The sequence below is a fragment of the Macaca thibetana genome, chromosome 8 (assembly GCF_024542745.1).
Source record: "Macaca thibetana thibetana isolate TM-01 chromosome 8, ASM2454274v1, whole genome shotgun sequence".
Classification (NCBI taxonomy): Eukaryota; Metazoa; Chordata; class Mammalia; order Primates; family Cercopithecidae; genus Macaca; species Macaca thibetana.
Genome location: NC_065585.1, coordinates 4,382,964 through 4,406,234, shown reverse-complemented (window position 1 = coordinate 4,406,234; position 23,271 = coordinate 4,382,964). Strand labels below are relative to the sequence as shown.

The 23,271-nt window shown below is 39.5% G+C and overlaps 1 protein-coding gene across 25 annotated transcripts in view; it reads right to left on the bottom strand.

Annotated features, from left to right (window-relative positions):
* Positions 1–23,271, bottom strand: part of PTK2 (protein tyrosine kinase 2) — a 356,647-nt gene that overhangs the window by 148,649 nt on the left and 184,727 nt on the right. For all 25 annotated transcript variants that reach the window (XM_050801647.1, XM_050801656.1, XM_050801658.1 and 22 more), the window contains 2 exons: positions 9,918–10,025; positions 6,924–7,041 (listed from right to left, as the gene is read on the bottom strand). In XM_050801647.1, the coding sequence (XP_050657604.1) occupies positions 6,924–7,041; positions 9,918–10,025 (226 nt within the window). The remainder of the gene's footprint in view (positions 1–6,923; positions 7,042–9,917; positions 10,026–23,271) is intronic.

Genomic DNA, 23,271 nt, shown 5'->3' with positions numbered 1-23,271 from the left:
CCAGGTTAACCATCGGGAGTGGGTTCTCCCGATACATACAGCCTAATCCTAATAAAGAACTAAGATGCTAAGTTGGTAAAAGACTTCGTTCGCAGGAAACTAAAAGATGAAGGGTTTCTTAAGATTAGTCAACACTCCTTGTCAAAGGACCAGGCATTTTGCATTTTGATAAAACTACTCACTAGTAACAACAGACAAACCTGTGCAGGAAGCACAGAGAAACAGAAGGAAAACAATTCCACAGGTGTGTGTGGCTGCCAATGGAATGAATGTATAAAAGAAGTCAAGTCTCGGAGCTGTCACCCAAAGGAGCCGTGCACGTGGCTGGCTGGAAGGTGAGCCAGGCAGCTATCTACAGAGTTCAGGGTGAGCTCCCTTTTTGCTGAGCAGGACACAGTGACTGGCTCATGCTGGCCTGACCACAGTGAAGCTGAGGACTTTGTTCAATGGTGAGGGAGACTATTTCTTTCCTGCAGCCTTAATTTGGCAAACCAGGAAACATGGAGCCCTCCCTGGTTTAACCTCTTTAATTTGAATTAATGTAACAGCCCCCTAACCAGTCCTCTCTTCCAATCCATCTGAGCTAAATGATTTCAGAATAAACTTCTCAAATTACAAATTCATCAACCAAGCAAGTTATTATGCTTAACATTTTAGTGTCTCTCAAAAACTTTCAGGATGAGATTTAAACACCCCAGCTTAATTTACGAGGCACTGCTTCACTTCTCTCAGCACACAAACATTGCTCTGCCTGTCATCTTTGCCTTGTGTCTGTAGAGTGGCATGGGAGGCTGAGGAGGCACCCACCTACCACTCACCACTCTCGTGCCCTTCTAGGCAGCTCCTTGGTGACACCTCTTGTGTAGTCACACTTGCTGTCCACAGTTCCTCTCCTTGCATTTGCCCTTGAATTCATTCTAATCAGTTCCCTCCACCCCCATACACGGAAAATACTCTTTCAGCATCTCCAATGACATCTGCCTTGCTAAACCCAATTGTTCACTTACAGTTAGCAATTAACACAGCTCATCACTCTGTCCTTCTGAGAGCTTCCCACCCTGGGCCTCCTGAACCTTGTACTATATTCTCATGGTTTTCTTCTGTCCTCTCAGGGCACCTCTTCTTCGTCTTCTTTATTGGTTCCTCCTTATCTCCCTGGCCTGAAGATTACCCAGTGCTCACACCTGTACCTCTTAACCTCACTTCCTTGGTAATCTCATCCAGTTTCAAAGCGTCAAATACCACCCACACTTTGCAGCCCCCAAACGCATACCTCTAGCTTGGACCTCTCGCCTGACCTGAACTTCTCCATCTGGTTGTCTACCTGACACCTCCCTCTGGATGTCTGAAGGTTGCTGGGACTTGCCGATATTCAGAACTGAGTCCTGGTGGGTGCACCTGCATACTACCCATTGTTCACGTGGAGCCAGCAGTCATCACAGGGCCTCGCTGCTCCCCAATCCATACCCAGTGTAGCAAATGCGAGGATTTACTATCCAACTCTATCCAAAGTCCTCTTACTTGTCACTGTCATTCCAGAACCCCTGACCCAAATATCACTTGCCTACATCATGGTAATAGGCTCCTGATTGGTCCCTCTACTTTATCTGTACCCAGGCCGACCTACCATGGTCTATTCTCAGCACGGCAGCCAGAGTACTTATTCTAGAACATAAACCAGATCACATTAACTCCTCTCTTCACACCCTCCAATGGCTTTCCAAATCACTGCGTACAAGCCAAAGCCCTTACAATGCCTTTACATCCTGACCAACCACCAGCCCTGGGATCACCCCCCTAGGCATTCTAGTGACCTGGGTCTCTGCTGTTCCAGGTATGCTTCCTAGCACTCCCCAGCCTTTAATAGGGAATAGCCAGATATCCTTGTAGGTTCTGTTTTCCATCCCTTCAGGTGCGACTCTCTCAGTGGGACCTTCCCTGACAACCTTATTTAAAATTGTATCCCTTACGTTCTTCCCTGTCTTATTTTTCTCGATACAGCTCAACACCATTTGATATATTATATGCTACAGTATTTATTTTCTCTATTAATTTACTCTGTTTATTGCATGTACGTCCTCACCTACAAAAAATTTCCATGCATGCAAAACCTTGTCTATTTTGTTTGCTGCTACAACCTCTATCCTAGAACTGTGCCTGGAAAATGGGAGGAGCTCAACAACTACATGTTGAAAGCATGCAATGTTTGGTCTGGCCAATCTGGCTTTTCGGTATTACTCGTCACTATTCCCTGATTCTATACTGCTGCACATTGTATTCCCCTGAACATACCACACATGCCTTGAAAGGTGCTCTTCCTTCATTCGGGTAGAAACATTCCTCAATATTTCAAAGCTCAATTCAAGTTCTATTTCCTGCAGGGAGCCCTTCCTGGAATACCTCAGTCTGCACTGAGTGGCATCCTCTATGTTTCTGCTGCATCCACAGAGTATTTGCCACATATCATACTTCTCCACAGACTATTCAACCTGCCTAAGGTTACGGTAAGACTTAAGCTGCCCAATGGCATCCCTAATACCTAGCGGAGTATCTGGCACTTGGGAGACTCTCCAACCACTGTTTGGTAAAGAAAGAAAAAATCAGCCTAGGACCCCATGTTACTCTTTCTGAAAAACTGTTTAATTCTTCTAATTTGCAGAGATGGTTGTGAGGCTTAATGCTGTATATATACAACTCACTGCACATCATAGGAATTCAAGCCAAACTGCAAGCCATCACTTGTTGACATTTTGAACATCTATTTCAAGCAAAATAACCAAGTCACACCAGGAAGACCAAATTCAGAGTAACTGAAAAGACCTGATAAGTTTATTATCCCATGAACATGACCACCACTCACCACCAGCACCACCACCTTACTCATACCCAAACTGTTAATAATATAGCCTTTCAAATGACACATTAGTGTGATTTCTGTTTGCACGCTGTTGAAATTTCTATTTCCTGAAAGAAAAAAGAATCCATTATTATATTTTTGGCTAATAGGAGACTTCCTAAGTAGCTGGGCGTGGGTAGAAAGGCAGGTATAAAGAAGAAGATAAGCAACAGAAGGATTCTGAGAGAATATTTTTATAAAGAGAATAATGGAATACAGAAAAATGGCAACAGACACCATCAGTAGAAGCAGCATTTAAGAAAACCCTAAGGACTCACTACCTAAAATGTCTAATTCTGGGAGTTAATGTTTTTGTTCAAATGTACTTCCATTCTTCTTAGAAGTCTTCATTAACTGAAACTGGTGACTTAACTTACCAGACTTTTTAATGCTTATAAATACAAAAGTTTGGAGACATACACACACATTTACATGTAGGTTTTTAATACATTAATAGAGCTATTTTTTAAACAGCTGCGTAGTATTACATCATGTATGCATACTCCCTCATTTATTAATTTTTGCTCATTTTTTGCTATTATAAACAATGCAATAGTGAATATCCTCCTCAGGTCAGTGGTTTGCATGACTGATTTCCAAGAGGCAGACAAATGGGCAGAGTACTCCTAAACTGTCTTCTGAAAATGTACCAATTTACAATGACACAGGCATGAGAGTGTATTCTCCAGAAGTCTTGCCAGTGGTGGTTATCAGGTTTCTTTAGTCAACGTAGTAAATATAAAATGAAATATATCACTGTATCCATATATTCACTGAACATTTGTGTGTCCATTCCTCTAAAACGTAACCCATTTTTATACTAGCTTGTCTTTTACTGAATGAGCTGGAAGAATACTTGAAAATGAGAAATTTTAATTCCTTGTTATATGTGTCATAGATATCTTCCCCTGTCATCATAGCTTTAAAAATGTTACCTTGTACTAAACGAATTGTTTTAATTATGTAATTGTGCTCACTTCAGCAGCACATAAGTGTTTTAATTATGTAATTAAATATAACAATTTTATTTTTCTATCTTTCAGAATTTGTCATGCTTAGAAGCATTCACTCCCTCCCTTGAAATGTACAGTATTCACCATCATTCTATACATAGAAAACCTACTTAAAATTATGTAATTACAACTCTATATTACACTATTCACTTTCCTCTGAAAAAATATTACTACAGAATTTTACTAACACTGCAAAATTGATTGTAAACTTTCTTTCAGGTAAGGTGTAGATTAGATAATGTCCTACAGTAAGGGCCAAGGTTATGCAGACTGTGGTGGAATGTAGTCCAGGACAATTTGGCTTGTGGCTCTTACTATGGTCTCCCCAGTAAAATCACCTTTTATTTTTATTTTTTTTAATTAACTTATTTTTTTTTAGATACAGTGTGCCCAGGATGGTCTCAGATACCTGGCCTCAGGGATTCTCCTGTGCAGCTGGAATTACAGACATGAGCCACTATGACAAGGTAACATCCCTTTTAAAAAGCACTTTATAAATCCAAAGTAACTACGGTAGATCAAAGAACTAACAAAATGCATCTGGGCACACCCAGTTCACATGTAGAATGTACTGATCACTTATTACTGTCATGCTATGTTATGCATATACACGTATACATGTATAAGTAGTTTATGATCTAGAGAAGACAGATGGGCATATATAATTATTATGTAAAGCATGTTTCCAGGAAAATGGTACATTAGAGTTGTAGAAACATGTTTAACATTTGAATTCTTAAAAAATCTCAATTAAAAGATGCACATGTGCTGTGTCAACATGTATTTCTAACTACAACCCACTAAAGATGTTTGATGTTTGCCTTTAATATTATTTTAACTAGGCAATATATCTTCACCTTAGAGATCTACGATGAAATAGTTATATAATACATAAACATGCTATGATTGAGAATAAGAAAATTATCAAGTTTAATAATTCATTTTATAAAGACAATATAAAATTGGAAACAACCAATACCCTATCTAGTTTTTCATGACAAGTATTTTCATTAATGCTCTTTTCATATGAACAAATAGCTTAAAAAGCATCACATTTCATGTTTTGAAATCAAAATGTTTCTCCCTAGAGATCAAAAAAAGCTAGCTAATAGCGAAATCAATATAGGAAGATGTTTACGTTTTAAACATGGAAGGCTCATTTAATGCCTGACTTACCAATGTTATTTTTAAATGTGTATTTCAAGGACCTTTTGGTAAACTGAAGATAAAAGATAAAAAATTATTTACTAAAAAGGAAATGGTCAATCTATCACATTTAACATTTTTCCTAAATTGCTATCTTTATGTAAAGAAATTATCTGAAAACATTTAAATAATATTTATAAGGCATATACTCCTGTTTAAAGTATAAAGTGTGACACTGGAAGAAGAAAATGTCAAAAATAAAAATAAAAAATAAAGCACAAAGTGAAAAATCAAGACCTATAGCTGCAAAGGCTTTAACTGAGAGTAACTTTAGAGATTTCTGAAAGCAACTTCATTCCTCTGTTTTATACAAAGAAAAGTTAGGAAAAATATACGAATAGGCCTTACTGGTGCGATCACTGTGGGAAAAACACTTTTTCTCTAGAAAAAGCCACGTCCTAGAATCACACAGATTTATGTTTACTCAGCGAAGGCTCATGGCTTCAGCTGCTGTTTTCAGGGCACAGCGCCATCACTTACCTCTTTTGAGATATATAAATAAAGGGTCCAATGACTCCTCTCTACAAAACACACAACACACACATATACCTCCCATGCAAACACCATCCCTTTCTCAAACTGCTTTGTAAACAGAGTACTTCCCTGCTGGGCAAGGCTGGATCCTCTGCATTTCTATCTGCTTCACTTGGGCTTTGGCCTTTTCTCTATCCTCATCACTGTTTAATACAATTCCGCTGACTTGAACACACACCACACTGCACTTCAGGATTTTTTTTTCCCTCTACAATCATCCTAGTCACTGAGGTGAGTGCTAGAAAGGGTCTTGGCAATAAGGACAAAACCCACATTCAGAGTCCCCACTTCCACAGTGTGAGCTCCTTTACAGTTACTCTTTGGGATGTGTCTAACAACCCTACAAAGTAGGTATCATTCTTTTACAGATGAGGTATCTCAAAGTCTAGGTTAATACAGTGTCAAGATCAGACTAAACCAGTAGCAACAACAGGAACAACAATATAACTAAAATCTATGAGCATCAAGTGTGCTAGGCATAGTTCCAAGCCTATAAACAAATAAGTCCTTTATCCTCCTAATACCATAGAAGACAGTTACTGTTCTTCATGTTTGACAGATAACAGAACTGAGGCACAGAAAAGTAATTTATAGATGGTGTCACAGAGGACTCATGATTTGAACTTAAGTCCCATAATTTCCAAATTCAGTCTTTTCCTGCTTCACATTATGTATGCTATTATCCTGCTGGGAATATTTTCATTTGATTCTTTCAGAAATCCAAATCCTCAAAAGCATTCCTCATTATATGCTTGCAGAAAACTCCGCACCGTTTTCATAGTGATGTTTCTAGGATATTTATTCATTCTAATCTTTGATTTTTTAAAGATTCATGACTTAGAATGTATTTTATTCTTCAAATGGTCTAAGCTTTTGAGATATATAAGAAAAAATAGAGAGGATACTTTATTTACAGCGAGTTACAAGGGATTCCTTTTTTTAAAACCAGAATTTTATTTAAACCCAAAAGTTTAAAAATACTAATGTATTTAAAAATAGTAATGGTAATTTAGAAAATCCTCTAAGTAGGTAGCTCAAAACACATACAATGTTTTTTTTTAAGGCTCTATTCAAACCCAGCTCCCAGCTTGTGGAAGGTGTGAAATGGATCACCATCCCTAGAAAAGTAAGTACTCAGATTATACTGAGTTGAATTATTCATTTGGTTTTCATTTTTACAGTTACCTAAAAGAGGATAAACAGGCTGTTAGGGGCAAGCTCAGCTAAATATTTGGTAGAAATGTAATTGGGAATGCTCAGAAACAGCACCTCACCTTTCTGGGGTCTGATGATAAATGACTGCGAGGCTCCATTCACCAGCCGGCAATACCCATCTATCAGGTCAGCCATATTCTCCGCAATGGTTAGGGATGGTGCCGTCACTGTCAGAGGCTAAAGGAGAATAGACCAAGAAAACAGACTTTATTGTTCTTCCCTGTAAGCAAAGGGCAGCTGTGCTATGACATCAGACATCTCTATACACTTGAAAACAGAGAAGAGTGGGAATGAAACAAGATTTGTCATAAGATTTGAGAAAGGAAATCTGATATTTAAGGACATTATTCCTAGAATATGTGACAAACGCAAACCCAGATGAAAACAGAAAAATCTTTTAAACTGGGGCTCTAGAATAAATATAGATGAAAAAATATTTTCCTTCAGAATGTCTGGCCCCTCTGGCATACTCCAGTTAAGGGAAGAATTTAGACAATCAGCAAGTTAAAGTATGACTTCTATCAGAAACTCATGTGGACTAAATTTTTTATCAACCATCCATCATAATTTCTAATGTAAAAGAAAATTAGTATTTGTTTAATCTCCAGAATCAACAAGAGTTCCTAGAGCCCCTCAGATGTCACCAAACTCACAGAAACACAGGGCAGAAGAGTGATGAGGCATCCGCCTAAGTGAGGAGTGCTGCAAATAAAGCCACCCAGAGAACTGGCCATAACAGACCAAAGAATCCTGGTGTGCTGATGGAAAGAGATGAGCTTCAAAAAACATGCTTTACACACCAGCACAACCATGTGTGCCACCAGACTGTCCAGATCCTTTCACACATGAGTGTATTTTCTCCATCTTGCAGAAAGGACCACATTAGGCAGCATTTGCCAAATGGCTCTTTCTCATGCCACTTGTTTTAAATCACTGTTGCCTGTTAAGAATATAGGCTTTGGATCCAGACTGTTTGGGTATGAACCCCATCTCTGTCAATTACTTGATGTGGCCAACCTCTTATGCCCCAGTTTCCTCAACTACAGAATGGGGTTAACCAAAGTATATCAAAGTATCTACTTCCTTGGTTGTGAGAATGACACAGCTTCTCTTGGCTTCTGCATAAAGAACCACGGGTAGCATGTGCCCAGTATCAGGTACTGCTGCTGTTATAATTATTATAATCATATAATAATTATTATTATAATCACGTAATAATTATTTCTACCCAGAGAATACCATGGACAACACAGTGTGGAAATTAACTCAGTTTACAGTATATATACAGTCATTGCACCACATAACAACGTTCTGGTCAATGATGGTCCACATATACAATGGTGGTTCCATAAGATTTATATAATAGAGCTAAGAATTCCTATTGCCGGGTATGCCATAGCCATCCTGAAGTTGTAATGCTCATGTTTGTGGTGAAGCTGCTGTAAAAAAAATCTACTGTGCTGCCAGTCTTATAAAAGTACAGCACATACAACTATGGACAGCACATAATACTGGATAATGACTATGTTACTGGTTTATGTATTTACTGTTTTTTTTTTTTTTAAATAGAGTGTATTTTTACTTATTTTTTTTAAAAAAAGTTAATTGTAAAACAGTCTCGCGCAGGGCTTCTAGGCAGTATTCCAGAAGGCAGCACTGATCTCATAGGAGGTGACAGCTTCATGGGTTACTGCCCTTGAAGACCTCCCAGTGGGACAAGATGTGGAGGTAGAAGATGGTGATATGGATATTCCTGACCTTATGTAGGCTTAGGCTAGTGTGTATGTTTGTGTCTTACTTTTTAACAAAAATTTTAAAAAGTAAAAAATACAGAAAATCATTTTAAAACTAGAAAAAAGCTTACACAATATGTAAAAAAAGAAAATATTTTTGTACAGCTGTACAATATATTTAAAACTAATTGCTATTATGAGTCAAAAAAGCTGAAAAAAATCAGTTTATAAAATATAAAAGTTACAGTAAGCTAATATTTACTACTAAAGAAAAAGGTTTTAAAAATAAATTGAAGTATATGGTGTATACTTCATATACAGTATGTAAAGTGTTTATAGTCTACAGTAGTGCACAGTAATGTCGTAGATCTTCACATTCACCCTCCATTCACTCACTGACTCACCCACAGCAGCTTCCAATCCTGCAAGCACACTCATGGTAAGGGCTCTATACAGGTATACCATTTTTTATCTTTTATACTGTATTTTTACTGTGCCTTTTCTATGTTTACATATATTTAGAGATACAAATACCACTGTGTTACAATTGCCTGAATTATTCAGTATAATAATATGCTATACAGGTTTGTAGCTTAGGGGCAACAGGCTATATTGTATAGCCTAGGTGTATAGCAGGCTACAACCATCTTAGGTTTGTGTAAGAACAGTCTCTGATGTTTGCATAACAAAGAAATCAGGGAATTAGGTATTTCTCTGAATGTATCTGTTGTTAAGCAAAACATGACTGTACATATAATTCCAAGAAGTTAATTTCCTTGGTACTTGATGATAATCCTTTTTTTTTTTTTTGAGACACAGTCTTGCTCTTTCACCCAGGGTGGAGTGCAGTTGTGCCATCTTGGCTCACTGCAACCTCTGCCTCCAGGGTTCAAGAGATTCTTGTGCCTCAGCCTCGCAAGTAGCTGGGATTACACGTGTGCACCACCATGCCTGGTTTATCTTTGTATTTTTAATAGAGACAGGGTTTCACCATGTGTCCCCTCGCCTCTAGTGAACAGCCCTCCCTAGCCTCCCAAAGTGCTGGGATTACAGGTGTGGGCCACGGTACCTGGCCTGATTATAATCTTTAATCATCATTATCTTTACAATAATGTTCTTGAATGATTTTTAAATCTGTCTCCTGTCCTATTCTTGGGGATATTTAATCATTATTATTTGTAATGTAACCCTTTCAATATGTAAGAAAGTTGTGATTCTGATGATCCATGAAAACTTCATCCTTTTCATAAAGAAGTCAATAGTTCTAAAACACCACTATGTTACCATTTTCCCTTAATGATGAATGTAACAGTTCCTTACCTCGGGTGCACCTGCTATTTTTAGTTGTAGCATTCCTTTTCTGTCCTTATCTTCACTGTTTGAATACTGAATGGTCTGCACTTGAGTGAAGTCAGCAAGATGTGTGGGCTATAAAAAGGAAAGGTAAAATCTTTAGACTACGGATAAAAAACTCATTTCACGGAGTCTGTAAATGTTCTGTGAAATCCTTGTTGTCCTGAAAACATCCTCCCTAAGACTGAAGGTCTGGGGAAAAAACCAGATTCTCCATGCTGCCCCAGGGGAGCAGCCATGAGACTGTCTCCTGCACTTCAAGGTCAGGTCCAGGTCTGCTCTCTGTGATGTGCTGAGGAGACCCATATGTGAGTCAGATGAGTGAGAGTACAGTTACCAGCGAGAGAGAACAGAAGATAAAGGAAGGAGGGAAGCTGAAGCAACCTTTGGCCTGACTCGTTTGCCAGCCTGGGAGGAAACATACGAAACTCTTAGAGAGAACATTCTGCTCCCATTCCCAAAGAAAGAGGATCTGGGATTACTCTCCATGCACCCTGGGCTACAGTAAGTTCTAAAACTTGCTGGAGTTCTGTAGCTAGGGAGACAGTAGGTATCTAAAGGGCCCTTCCCAATACAGAATAACCTCTTAAGACATGCCAGGAGAGTCTATGGTCATTTTCCTAAATAGTATAAACTTTTGCTTCTTTTTTTTTCTTTTCCTTCTATTACTGCTGCACAAATTAATAAACACTCTCCTTCTTAAAAAGAAAAAAAATAAAGTTGGAAGCAATGGCTCACATCTATAATCCCAGTACTTTGAGGGGCTGAGGTGGGATGACCCCTTGAGGCCAGGAGTTCAAACAGCCTGGGCAAAATAGTGAGACCCTTTCTCTACCAGAAAAAAAAAAAAAAAAAAAAATTAGCTAGGCATGGTGGTCTGTGCCTGTAGACCCAGCTACTTAGGAGGCTGAGTCTGCACCAGTGCACTCTAGCTTGGACAACTCAGTGAGACCCTTCCTCAAAAAAATACATATAGAAGATACATGTATCTTCCACCCTTCTAGCATCTCATGAGGATGATCATTTTGCATGTGAAGATTCCTATACATTTCTTCAAAACAGTTTGCTTGCTTAAGGCCACTCTGACAGCTAATACTCCTTCTCATTTCATGGAGAACAGACGATGCCACTACAACTGAGTTGGAATTGTTCAAAAAAAGATTCACACTGAGCTGCCCTTCCCAGCAAAGCATCTTCCTGCGCTGTTTGTAGGGACGTATGTTTTGCGGGGCTCCTGTCTTCCCCCAGGAGGCCACAGGCAGTCCTCCATTCTCTGGGCCTAGGCTTCTCCACAGCATGTCCCACAGTCCCTCTGCATATTCTTCCCGCTTATCCTCTGGGACATCCTGCCCTTTTGGGGTTTCTTCCATCTCATTGGTCTCTCTTTCCCAGTTCTTTTTATTGGCTTCTCTCTTACTCAATCTATAAATGTGAAAGGGCTGCACAGCTCTGTGCTGGGTGGGCCCTGTTATTCCCCCTAGTTGTGCCATGGCAAACGAATACCATACAGTCCTGGCGCATTAAGTACCATCTCCAGCCCTGACATCTCCCTGGAACTCAGACTCATGCATCCAACTCCCTATGTCATATTACCACATGGGTGTCTGCGAGAGATTACTAACAACATAGTCAAAAGGGTACTCTCTCAAAACATGTTCTTCCTCCAGGCTTCCTGACTTCAATAAAAAGCATCACATTTGGCCAGGTGCAGTGGCTCACACCTGTAATCCCAGCACTTTGGTAGGATGAGGCGAGCGGATCATGAGGTCGGGAGATTGAGACCATCCTGGTCAACACGGTGAAACCCCGTCTCTACTAAAAATACAAAAATTAGCTGGGCGTGGTGGCATGTGCCTGTAATCACAGCTACTCGGCAGGCTGAGGCAGGAGAAACACTTGAACCACGGAGTTGGAGACTGCAGTGAGCCGAGATCATGCCACTACACTCCAGCATGGATAAAGCAAAACTGTGTCTCAAAAAAAATAAATTTAAAAAAAAAAAAAAAAGGATCATATTCAACCAGATCCTGAGCCAAAAAATAAAAACAAAAATAAAGGCATTCTCACTGATTCTTCTCCCTTTCCCCATTATCCAATCTCTCCACAAGTCCCTGGCAACTTCAGCTCCAAACATCCAGAATCCATGTGTTTATTATTTCCCATCTTCACAGTTGTCACTATGGTCCAGGCCACCATATGATATTCTGCTTAGAGTCCTGCCATTTTTCTTAACTGGTTTCCCTTCATCCATGCTACAATATAATGTCCCTACCTGGAAGCCAGATCATATCACTCCCCTGCTTAAAAAGGTACAATACAAAGCATCATAACTTACATGATTTACACAGCATGACTTCTATCAGCAAACTGTCTACATGATTTGACCCCTGCCTGCCTCTCTGACCTAACTTACTGTTATGATCTTGTCTTGATGATATGTGCTCTAGTTTCGTTGGGGTAGAACCATTTCAGGGGTGGGCTGTTTTTAGTTGACCAAATAATAAGGAATATGAAAGATAACCAAGGGTGCTAGATGTCACGTGAAGCATGGGTAATTCCTGCACAATAAAAAATTGTCCTGTATCCTCAATGGCTTTCAAATATCCTGGTGTGTATTTATGTCAGTGCAAAATTTGACTCTAGAAACAAAGTCTGTTTAAAACCACAAAGTATGCTCTGCATTGAATTTTCCAGCAACGCAAGTTATGTGTAACGCAAGGGAATCCTATATTATGCTGTTTTTGAAGTTTTATTAAGAGTCGCTCACCGTTTTGGAGAATGACACCACCAAGGGTAAGACTTGCTATAGTTACTTTGGTCAGTGACACAATGCACCTGTATCAGTTTGCATCTGTAGCTACTGCATGCACGTATGTAACAGAAGATGTCAGAGGCTCCTTCCAACAGACTGAGAGCTGAACATCATTATGTTGGTGGTGACACATGAAATGAGGAATAGTATCTCAATTAGTCCTTGTTATTGCTATCACATAATTTAAGAAAAAATTCGAAGGCATAGTAAGACATCTAGATTATGGAAATTACATTTTTTAAAATTGTTTTTCTGCCTCATTCTGGCATTATTCCCCAAGGTCAGCCACATTAATTTTCCCTATCACTTTCCTATCCCACTTGTATGGAGTGACTTCTGATTGCCCTCCCTCAAATTAAAAGTCATTACTAAGTGGGTGCATCTGACTATAGTGCCTTCCAATGTATTGTGCTGAACTTTTAGATACTGATAAAGAGATTTTAAAAAATTATTTGAGTAGGGGAATAACATGCTCTGTAATTTTAATTTCAGGATAGCAAAAGATAATTTAAAACATGTTATAAAGAGAACAGGGTTAACAGGGGCTGGCAGTGCCCACCTACTCTAAATCAAACACTCAGATACTCTCTCTCATACCACCCTACTATAGCCCTTTAGCACATCACATTATTTATATTGCTTATTTTCTTTCTTATATCCTATTTTATAACTAGAAGGAAAGCCCCATGAGGATGGGAGTATCATGTCCACCTTGCCCACCACCAGATTACACGGAAGCAGGGCCATGCCTGGCATGTAAGTGAATGAAGTATGAGAAGTTATTAGGTGCGAGACTGTGTTCCAAGTATCAGAAATACGGCAGCAAACAATGATAACTTGAATCCAGACTTGAAACAAATATTGCATAAGTAAACCATTACAACTGTGATAAGGACTATAACAAAGCAATACACGGTGCTGTATAAAAATATCTAATTTTTTTTTTTTTTTTTTTTGAGACGGAGTCTCGCTGTGTCTCCCAGGCTGGAGTGCAGTGGCGTGATCTCGGCTCACTGCAAGCTCCGCCTCCCGTGTTCACGCCATTCTCCCGCCTCAGCCTCCCAAGTAGCTGAGACTACAGGCGCCCGCCACCACGCCCGGCTAGTTTTTTGTATTTTTAGTAGAGACGGGGTTTCACCATGTTAGCCAGGATAGTCTCGATCTCCTGACCTCGTGATCCACCCGCCTCGGCCTCCCAAAGTGCTGGGATTACAGGCTTGAGCCACCGCGCCCGGCCAAAAAATATCTAATTTACTGGGAAGGAGAGAAGGGAGGAAATAGAGCCTCAGAAAAAGTTTCACTGCAAAAAAGAGAATAAGACTTGGGCAACACAAGCTTAAGACCAGGTATATTACATAAAGGTACAACACTGCACCACCAGAATCTAGCCTACCACTTAGCACAAGGCAGCTGTACACAATATATATGCAAAATGACTAAGGTAACACTCAAGATAGGCATGTAAATGGTCATTACAAGGGCAAAAAGAGAGGGAAAGGGCACTTGAGGATGTGCCGTTCAATTGGTGACAGGAAGCCACACACAGCTATGGAGTACCCAGTGGTATGTGGCTCCTCCAGGCTGAGATACGCTGGCAGGGTACAATGCATGCCAGATTTCAAAAACTTGGAATGATAAAAATAAGATAAAGTCTCGGGAATTCTTATACTGATTATATGTTGAAATGATGATATATTGGATATACTGGATCAAATAAAATATATTAAAATTAATTTCACCTCTCTTTTTACCTTTTTAAATGTGGTTACTAGAAAAATTTAAATTACCTATGAGGCTTGCATCATGCTGCTGTTGGACAGCACTGAGAAGTCAAGTAAAGTAGATAAGGACTCAGAAGTACCCAGTGGGTTTATCTACAGGAGGATCACTGTTATCCTTGGCAAGGCATTGGTGGATGGACGATGGTGGAATAATGGCAGTAGGCAGGAAAGGTCTGGTTGAAGCAGGTTGAAAAGATAGTGGGAAGAATTGTAGGCAATGCAGTTAGATAATCTGTCAAGAAGTTTTGCAATAAATGACAGGAGACCAGGGAGAGAGAGGGACACAGGGCTAAAAGAGGGCGTTTTAGGACAAGAGAAACTATACATTTTTCTATGCTGACAGAAATGTCTGCTGCTACAGGAAAGAGTGGGCAGAATTGAAGAATTACCATGAACAGGTAAGATGGGATAGAAGCCATTACCTAGCAAAGGGTTGGTCTCATTCAGGAACATGAAGTTCACCCATGGGAGGCAGAAAAAAACGAGGAGGAGGAGGAGTGTGGCAGGGAAATGTGAGAAGTGCAGTGTATGGAATCTTCTGGGGGATCTATCCTGATTGCTCCAATCTTGCTTTCTTCTACTTTATGTAACAAATACTTCTTATTTCATAGGCACAGAGGTCCTGATAAACTCAAATGGAAAACATATATATTTTCAAGGAACATTTACAAAAATCATACGCTTGGCCATAAGGAAGATCTTAACAAATGTGAAACAGTTAACATTTAAAAATCATATTACCTGCTTATAAGCCAATATGAAATTTTTGGCTCATAATATGCTCATAGAAATAAAAATGAGATAAAACCCCAGGGCTACTTGAAAATTAATATTCTTCTAAATAATGCTATAATGAAAAAGAGAAATAAAAATAAAATTTTTGTTGTTGTTTTTTTTTTGAGATGGAGTCTCGCTCTGTCATCCAGCCTGGAGAGAAGCAGTGAGTGCAGTCTCTGCTCACTGCAGCCTTCGCCTCCCACGTTCAAGCGATTCTCCTGCCTCAGTGTCCTGAAGTAGCTGGGACTATAGGCGCCACCACGCCTGGCTAATTTTTGTATTTTTAGTAGAGACGGGGTTTCACCATGTTGGCCAGGCTGGTCTCAGACTTCTGACCTCAAGTGATATGACTGCCTCGGCTTCCCAAAGTGCTGGGATTACAGGTGTGAGCCACTGTGCCTGGCCAAAGATAAAATTTCAAATACAGTGAAAAGAAGAATACCACATACCTAGAAAGGTAAGACATATTCAAAGTTGTGCAAGAAGAAAATGGCCTCCAATGTAAACAAGAATACATTTTAAAGATGCACTTAAAGGGAAGAGCACAATAAAAGGACAAAAATAATGAAGATACTATAAAAACATAATTAATGAAGAAAAATACTGAAATCAATGAAAATGAATAGTACTGCTGCAATAAATCACTAAACTTGTCCTTCAAAAATCAATTAGAGAATAGATAGACCTTTACAAGTCTGAAAAAGAGCCAAATCAAAAGAGCTTAGGCATGAAACAGGAATATAGAGACAAAGTTACTGGAAAGATTTTAAGAGAACTATGAGAGGCAACTCTATGGCAGCAAGATGAAAATGTAGAGAAATGGATAATATGCTAAATTACCAAAGCTGACACAAGTGGAAAATCTGGATAGATCTATTACTATTAGGCCAGGCACAGTGGTTCACGCGTCATCTCAGCACTTTGGGAGAATGGGGTGGGCAGATTACTTGAGCCCACCAGCTTGGGCAACATGGCAAAACTCCCTCTCTACAAAAAAATACAAAAATTAGCCGGGTGTGATGGTGTGTACCTGTAGTCCCAGCTACTTGGGAGACTGAGGCAGGAGAACTGCTTGAGCCCAGGAGGCAGAGGTTGCAGTAACCCATGATCGTGTCACTGCATTCCAGCCTGGGTGACAAGGTGAGACCCTGTCTCAAAAAAGATCTATTACTATTGAAGTGATTAAAAAGATAAACACCTACCATTTAAAAAGGCATCATGTTGTTACATAGATCAATTCTACCTAATCTTTAAAAAACATGCAATTCCAATTTGAATTAAAATATTTCAGGCCATTAAAAACCACCAGAGAGAGGGAAGGCACCGAGAGTGGATGAAGGAAAGACACAGATGCTTGGCTGAAGGGGAGGAAGCTGGGAACCCTGCAAGAGGCTACGGTGCACCAAGACTCATTTCTGGCCCACAATTACCCTGGGGGAATGGGTGAGTGGAACTGGCAAGGAGCAACCTGCTCTCACTACGGGCCTCTTAAATCCCAGCATGGGGCCCCTCAACTACTACGGACACTTGAGGTCACTGGGAGAGCTGCTTAGAGAAGTGGTAGGGATAGCAGCCAGCTGAGGTGGAGACCAGAGGGTTTGGTGCAGGAGCGTCTGTAGTGGAACACGGCCAGGGAAGCCCTGACTTGCTCTCATAAGAGACTTTAGTCCTAGGGGAACTGTTGGACCTGAACTCTGCAAGGTGAGCTTACCTATCAGAAGAGGGTTAGTCCGACCTGAGCACCCTTGGGCCTCTGGCTTCTCCTAGGGCCCCAGCCTGAACATGCCGGCTTGCAGGGTAGTCTTGGGTGCCCTGGGGGCCCACATCATAGCTCCTGCAGTGGCTGACCAGCAGAGGGCTCCAGCGGGGCAGCCCCCATTGCCACACACCAGCCCACCCGCTCCCTCCCTACACTGCAAATTCCTCTAGCCCACAGCAATCCCTAACAGAGTTTTGCTGGCACCTGTGTGTGTAGGCAGGTATTGCCTGCCGTGCCTCACCAGTATATGTGTGCACGCAACCCCCAAACTTACCTATGCCTGATTGCCACCTCAGTTGGAGCCTTGGCAGGCACAGAGCAAAAGAGCCCTGCCCCCACTGCCAGCACCCCACGTTTATGTCAACATTACCCCAAGAGTGAAAGCAGGCACAGAGAACAGCAGATTCTCCTCTACCCTGAGCAAACGCCCATGCTTACAGCACACAGAGTGCACACACAGACCTGGACCTGCCAGCAACCCAACCCTGTGCTATCACCACCACCAGCACCAATGCTGCACAGTTGCCAACAGGCACCCCCCCACCCAAACCATGCTGCTACTGCCACTGTAGTGAATGCCCGAATGGAGACAGGAACCCCAGTACCCACTAGCAACCTGCCTGGCTGATAAGCATGGACCCCACTGTGCTGCCACTACTGCTGGCACATGGGAACAAGGACGGATCCTATGCCACCACACTGTGAAATGCTTTGGCTGACACCACCCATTGGAGTGTAGTGACCAGTGGTCTGGGAGTACCCCCACCACCCTGCAAGCACAGTGGATTCCTAACCTCCGGGAGCCAGAGAACAAAGTTGGAGCCCAATACCAGTCTCCTAGAATTAGAGCACACAGTCCAGGAGTTGGGAGCTGCGCATTGGCCCTCCAAAATATTCCAAAAATGAAGCCAGTCAGCTGAGTCTACCTTACCACAATCAAACCCTCAAGGTCATCAAATAGGATAAACAAACAAAGAAACAAACAAAATCCAAAGGTCAGCAACTTCAAAGGTTGAAGAAACATCAGGCCACAGGATGGAAAGAACCACTGCAAGAACTCTAACAACTCAAAAAGCCAGAGTGCCTTCTTTTCTCTAAATGACCACACCACCTCTCGAGCAAGGGTTCTGAACTGGGCTGAGATGGCTGAAATGACAGAAATACACTTCAGAATATAGATAGGAATGAAGATCATTGACATGTAGGAGTACATTGAAACCCAATACAAGGAAGCTAAGAATCACAGTAAAACAATACGGGAGCTGAGAGAAAAAATAACCAGAATAGAAAAGAACATAATCAACCTGATGGACCTGAAAAGCACACCACAAAGATTTCATAATGCAACCATAAAGTATTAATAGCATAACAGACCAAGCTTAGGACAGAATTTCAGAGCTTGAAAACTGTCTTTCTAAAATAGGACAGTCAGAAAATAGAGCAAAAAGAATGAAAAGGAATGAAGAAAGCCTCTGTGAAATATGGGATTATGTAAAGAGACCAAATCTATGTCTCACTGGTGTCCTTGAAAGAGCTAGGGAGAGTGTAAGCAACTAAGAAAACATATATCGGACATGATCCATGAAAACTTCCAACCTAGCGAGAGAGGTCAACATTCAAATTCAGGAAAGGCAGAGTAAGATATTCCAAGAGAAGATCATTCCCAAGACACATCATCATGAAATTCTTCAAGGTGAAAATGAAAGAAAAAATGTTAAAGGAAACTAGAAGGGCCAGGTCAGCTGCAAAGGAAGGCCCATCAGATAAACAGCAGACCTCTCAGTAGAAACTCTACAAGCCAGAAGAGACTGGGGGCCAACATTCAACATTCTGGAAGAAATTCCAACCCAAAATGTTATAATTCCAGCCAAACTAGGCTTCATAAAGAAAGGAGATATAAGATCCTTTTCAGACAAGCAAATGCTGAAGAAATTTGTTACCATGAGACCTGCCTTACAAGAGCTCCTGAAAAGAGCACTAAATATGGAAAGGAAAGACCGTTACCAACCATTACAAAAACACACTGAAGTACACAGACCAGTGACACTATAAAGCAACCACACAAACAAGTCTGCCCAATAACCAGCTAATACCATGATGGCAGGATCAAATCCACACATATCAATACTAACCTTGAATGTTAATGGACTAAATGCCCCCATTAAAAGACACAGAACTGGATAAAGAACCAAGATTCATTGGTATGCTGTCTTCAAAATACCTATCTCACATGCAATGACACACACAGGCTCAAAATAAAGGAATGGAGAAAAATCTATCATTCAAATGGAAAGTAGAAAAAAACAGGGGTTACAATCTTAATTTCAGACAAAGCAGACTTTAAACCAACACAGATAAAAAAGACAAAGAAGGGCAGTACATAATGGTAAAGGGTTCAATTCAACAAGAAGACCTAACTATCCTAAATATATAAAAAACCAAACAGCAGCACTCATAATAATAAACCAAATTCTTAGAGACTTTCAAAGAGACTGAGACTCCTAGGCAATAATAGTGGGAGACTTCAACACCCCACTGACAATATTACGTAGATCACTGAGACAGGAAATTAACAAACATATTCATGATTTGAATTCAACATTGGATCAAATGGACCTGATAGACATCTACAGAACTCTCCACCCCAAAGCAATAAAATACGTATTCATCTCATCACCATATGGCACATACTCTAACATCAATTATATAATTGAACACGAAACACTGCTCAGCAAATGCAAAAGAACTGAAATCATAACAACCATTCTCTCAGAGCACAGCACAAATTAGAAATCAAGACTAAGAAATTTGCTCAAAACCACACCATTACGTGGAAATTGAATAACCTGCTCCCGAATGACTTTTGAGTAAATAATGACATTAAGGCAGAAATCAAGAAGTTCTTTGAAATGAATGAGAACCAAGACACAATGTACCAGAATCTCTGGGACACAGGTAAGGCAGTGTGAAGAGGTAAACTTGGAGTACTCAGCAAATGCAAAAGAACTGAAATCATAATAAACATTCTCTCAGAGCACAGCACAGCCAAATTAGAAATCAAGACTAAGAAATTTGCTCAAAACCACACAATTACATGGAGATTGAACAACCTGCTCCCAAATGACTTTTGGGTAAATAATAAAATTAAGGCAGAAATCAAGAAGTGACTTGAAATGAATGAGAACCAAGAGACAATGTACCAGAATCTCTGGGACACAGATAAGGCAGTGTTAACAGGTAAATCTATAGCACTAAATGCTCACATCAAAAAGTTAGACGTCAGTTTAACAACATCACAAAAAAAGAACTAGAGAACCAAGAGCAAATCAAACCCAAAACTAGAAGAAGACAAGAACTAACCAAAATCAGGATGAACTGAAGGAGAGTGAGATGGGAAAAACCATTCCTGCCTGTTGCTAAACCAAAACGAGTCCAAGAGTTGTTTTTTTTTTTAAAAAAATTAACAAAATAGACTGCTACCTAGATTAATAGAGAAGACGTAAGTAAACACAACTAGAAATGATAAAGGGGATATTACCATCAATCCCACAGAAATACAAATAACTATCAGAGAATATCAGGAAGAACTCTAGGCACATAAACTAGAAAATCTAGAAGCTATGGATAAATTCCTGGACATATAAACCCTCCCAAGACTGAGCCAGGAAGAAACTGAATCCCTGAACAGATCAATAATGAGCTGTGAAATCGAATCAATAATAAATAGCCTACCAACCCAGTAAAGCCCAGCACCACATGGATTCACAGCTGAATTCTAAAGATGAGCTGGTACCATTCTTACCAAAACTATTCCAATAAACCGAAAAGGAGGGACTCCTCTATAACTCATTCTATGAGGCCAGAATTATTCTGATACCAAAACCTGGCAGAGACACAACAAAAATAGAAAACGTCAGGCCAACATCACTGATGAACATAGATGCAAAAATCCTCAACAAAATACTAGCAAACCAAACCCAGCAGTGGCACATCAAAAAGCTAATCCACCATGATCAAGTAGGCTTTATTTCTGGGATGCAAGGTTGGGTCAACATACACAAATCAATAAATGTGATTCATCACATAAACAGAACTAAAAACAAAAACCACAGGATCATCTTGACTGATGCAGAAAAGGTTTTCAATAAAATTAAACATCCCTTCATGTTAAAATACCTCAATGAACTAGGCATTGAAGGAACGTACCTGACAATAATACATAAAATAATAAGACAGTGTGGCAATTCCTCAACACCTAAAAACAGAAGTATCATTCAACCCAGCAATCTCATTACTGGGTATATACCCAAAGGAATATACATTGTTCTTTTATAAAGACACATATATATGTATATTCAATGCAGCATTATTTACAAAAGCCAAGACACGGAATCAACCCAAATGCCCATCAATGGTAGACTGGATAAAGAAAATGTGGTACATGCACACCATGGAATATTATGCAGCCAAAAAAAAAAAAAAAAAAAAAAAAGAATGAGATCATGTCCTTTGCAGGAACATGGATGGACCTGGAGGCCATTATCTTTAGCAAAATAACACAGGAATAGAAAACTAAATACTGCATCTTTTAGCTCCCACTTATAAGGGAAGCTAAAAGATGAGAACACAAGGACACACAGAGGGCACAACAGACACTGGGGCCTACCAGAGGGTGGAGGCTAAGAGGAGGGAGGGGATTGGGAAAAATAACTCATCGGTACTAGGATTAATACCTGGGTTTGGACAAAATAATCTGCACGATAAACTGTGTGACACGAGGTTACCTATATAACAAACCTGCACATGAACCCCTGAGCTTAAAAAGTTTAAAAAAAAATCACCAAAAGATTCCAATTCACCTAATGAAATTAATATAACTGTAACACCATGTCTTACAAAGCTAACATAAAAAAGTCTAGATTAATCTCACAAATAGTTGTAAAAATTCTACAAATATAACTCAATATTTTACAAGAATATTGTATATTATTAATTGGCTCAATATTACCATAACTATTAATATAATCTACTATAATAATAAATTAAAAGAGAAAAAAGGATCATATCAATAGACGCTAAAAGGGTCTTTGATTAAATTCAGGAGCTACTCATGAAGAAAACTCTAAGCAAAAGATCAAAATATTAAAGACATGTTATTAAAACTCAACAACAAAAACAATCCCAAATAATGACACACTTTTAATTGATAAATTAAAATCTAAAACAAAATAGGAATATTGTCTACTGCCCTGTTATTAAACATGATCTTTGAGCTCCTTGTGACTAAGGAAAAAATTGTGTAAGGTGAAAGGTAAAATTATTCTTTTGTTGATTACATTATTATATACTTATAAAATCCAAAACTCTAATAAAAAACCTATTTAATTAATAATAAGGTTGCAGACTATATGATATACAATAACCAAGAATATCCTTCTATGCTCACAATATAAATTTTAAATTGTAAGTGGCAAAAAAACACCCAAAAAGTCATTCAAAATAAGGCCCTAAACTGTGAAATACTTATGAATTTGTTTAATATGGAAAACCTATATGAAAAAGATTGAGATCTTATTGAAGGGTATAAAAGAAGTCCTGAAACATAGTATCAAACAAACCTCACTTTCACAAAATTTCACAAAAATGTATTCTGTTTTCCTCTGTGAATATCCAGCTGACACAGCAGCATTTAATGAGATTTAATCAGTGATGGTAGAAGTCAGGACAGTGGTCATCCTTAGGGTGTGGGACAAAGCAGGCTGGTCTGTTTAAAGTCAACAGCCAACACAATATTTGGGGGAAAAAAATCATAAAAAAAGATAACAGGAAAACACACTGACTTCCCTGATGTGTGAAGAGATTTACTAATTTAAAAGGACAATTGTGTTGGTAAAAAAGGCAAAGTATATGATATGAGCAGTTAATTCACAGAGGTGAGAAGAGAAATGGCCAAGACACGAAAACATGTTTAAAGTTAGTAGGTCCTTGCTTTACATCTAAGTGAGCAAAAAAGTTACAAGAAAAACTTTACACCTATTAAAATGGAAAAATTAAAAGAGCTATTAGAACTGCTATCCAATGAGTGTGAAAATAGTACTCCCATATACTGCCAGTGACAATATGAAGTTTTCTAGCTTTTCTGAAAAAGCAATCCAACAGCTTCTTTTAAAATTACAACTATTTGAATGAACC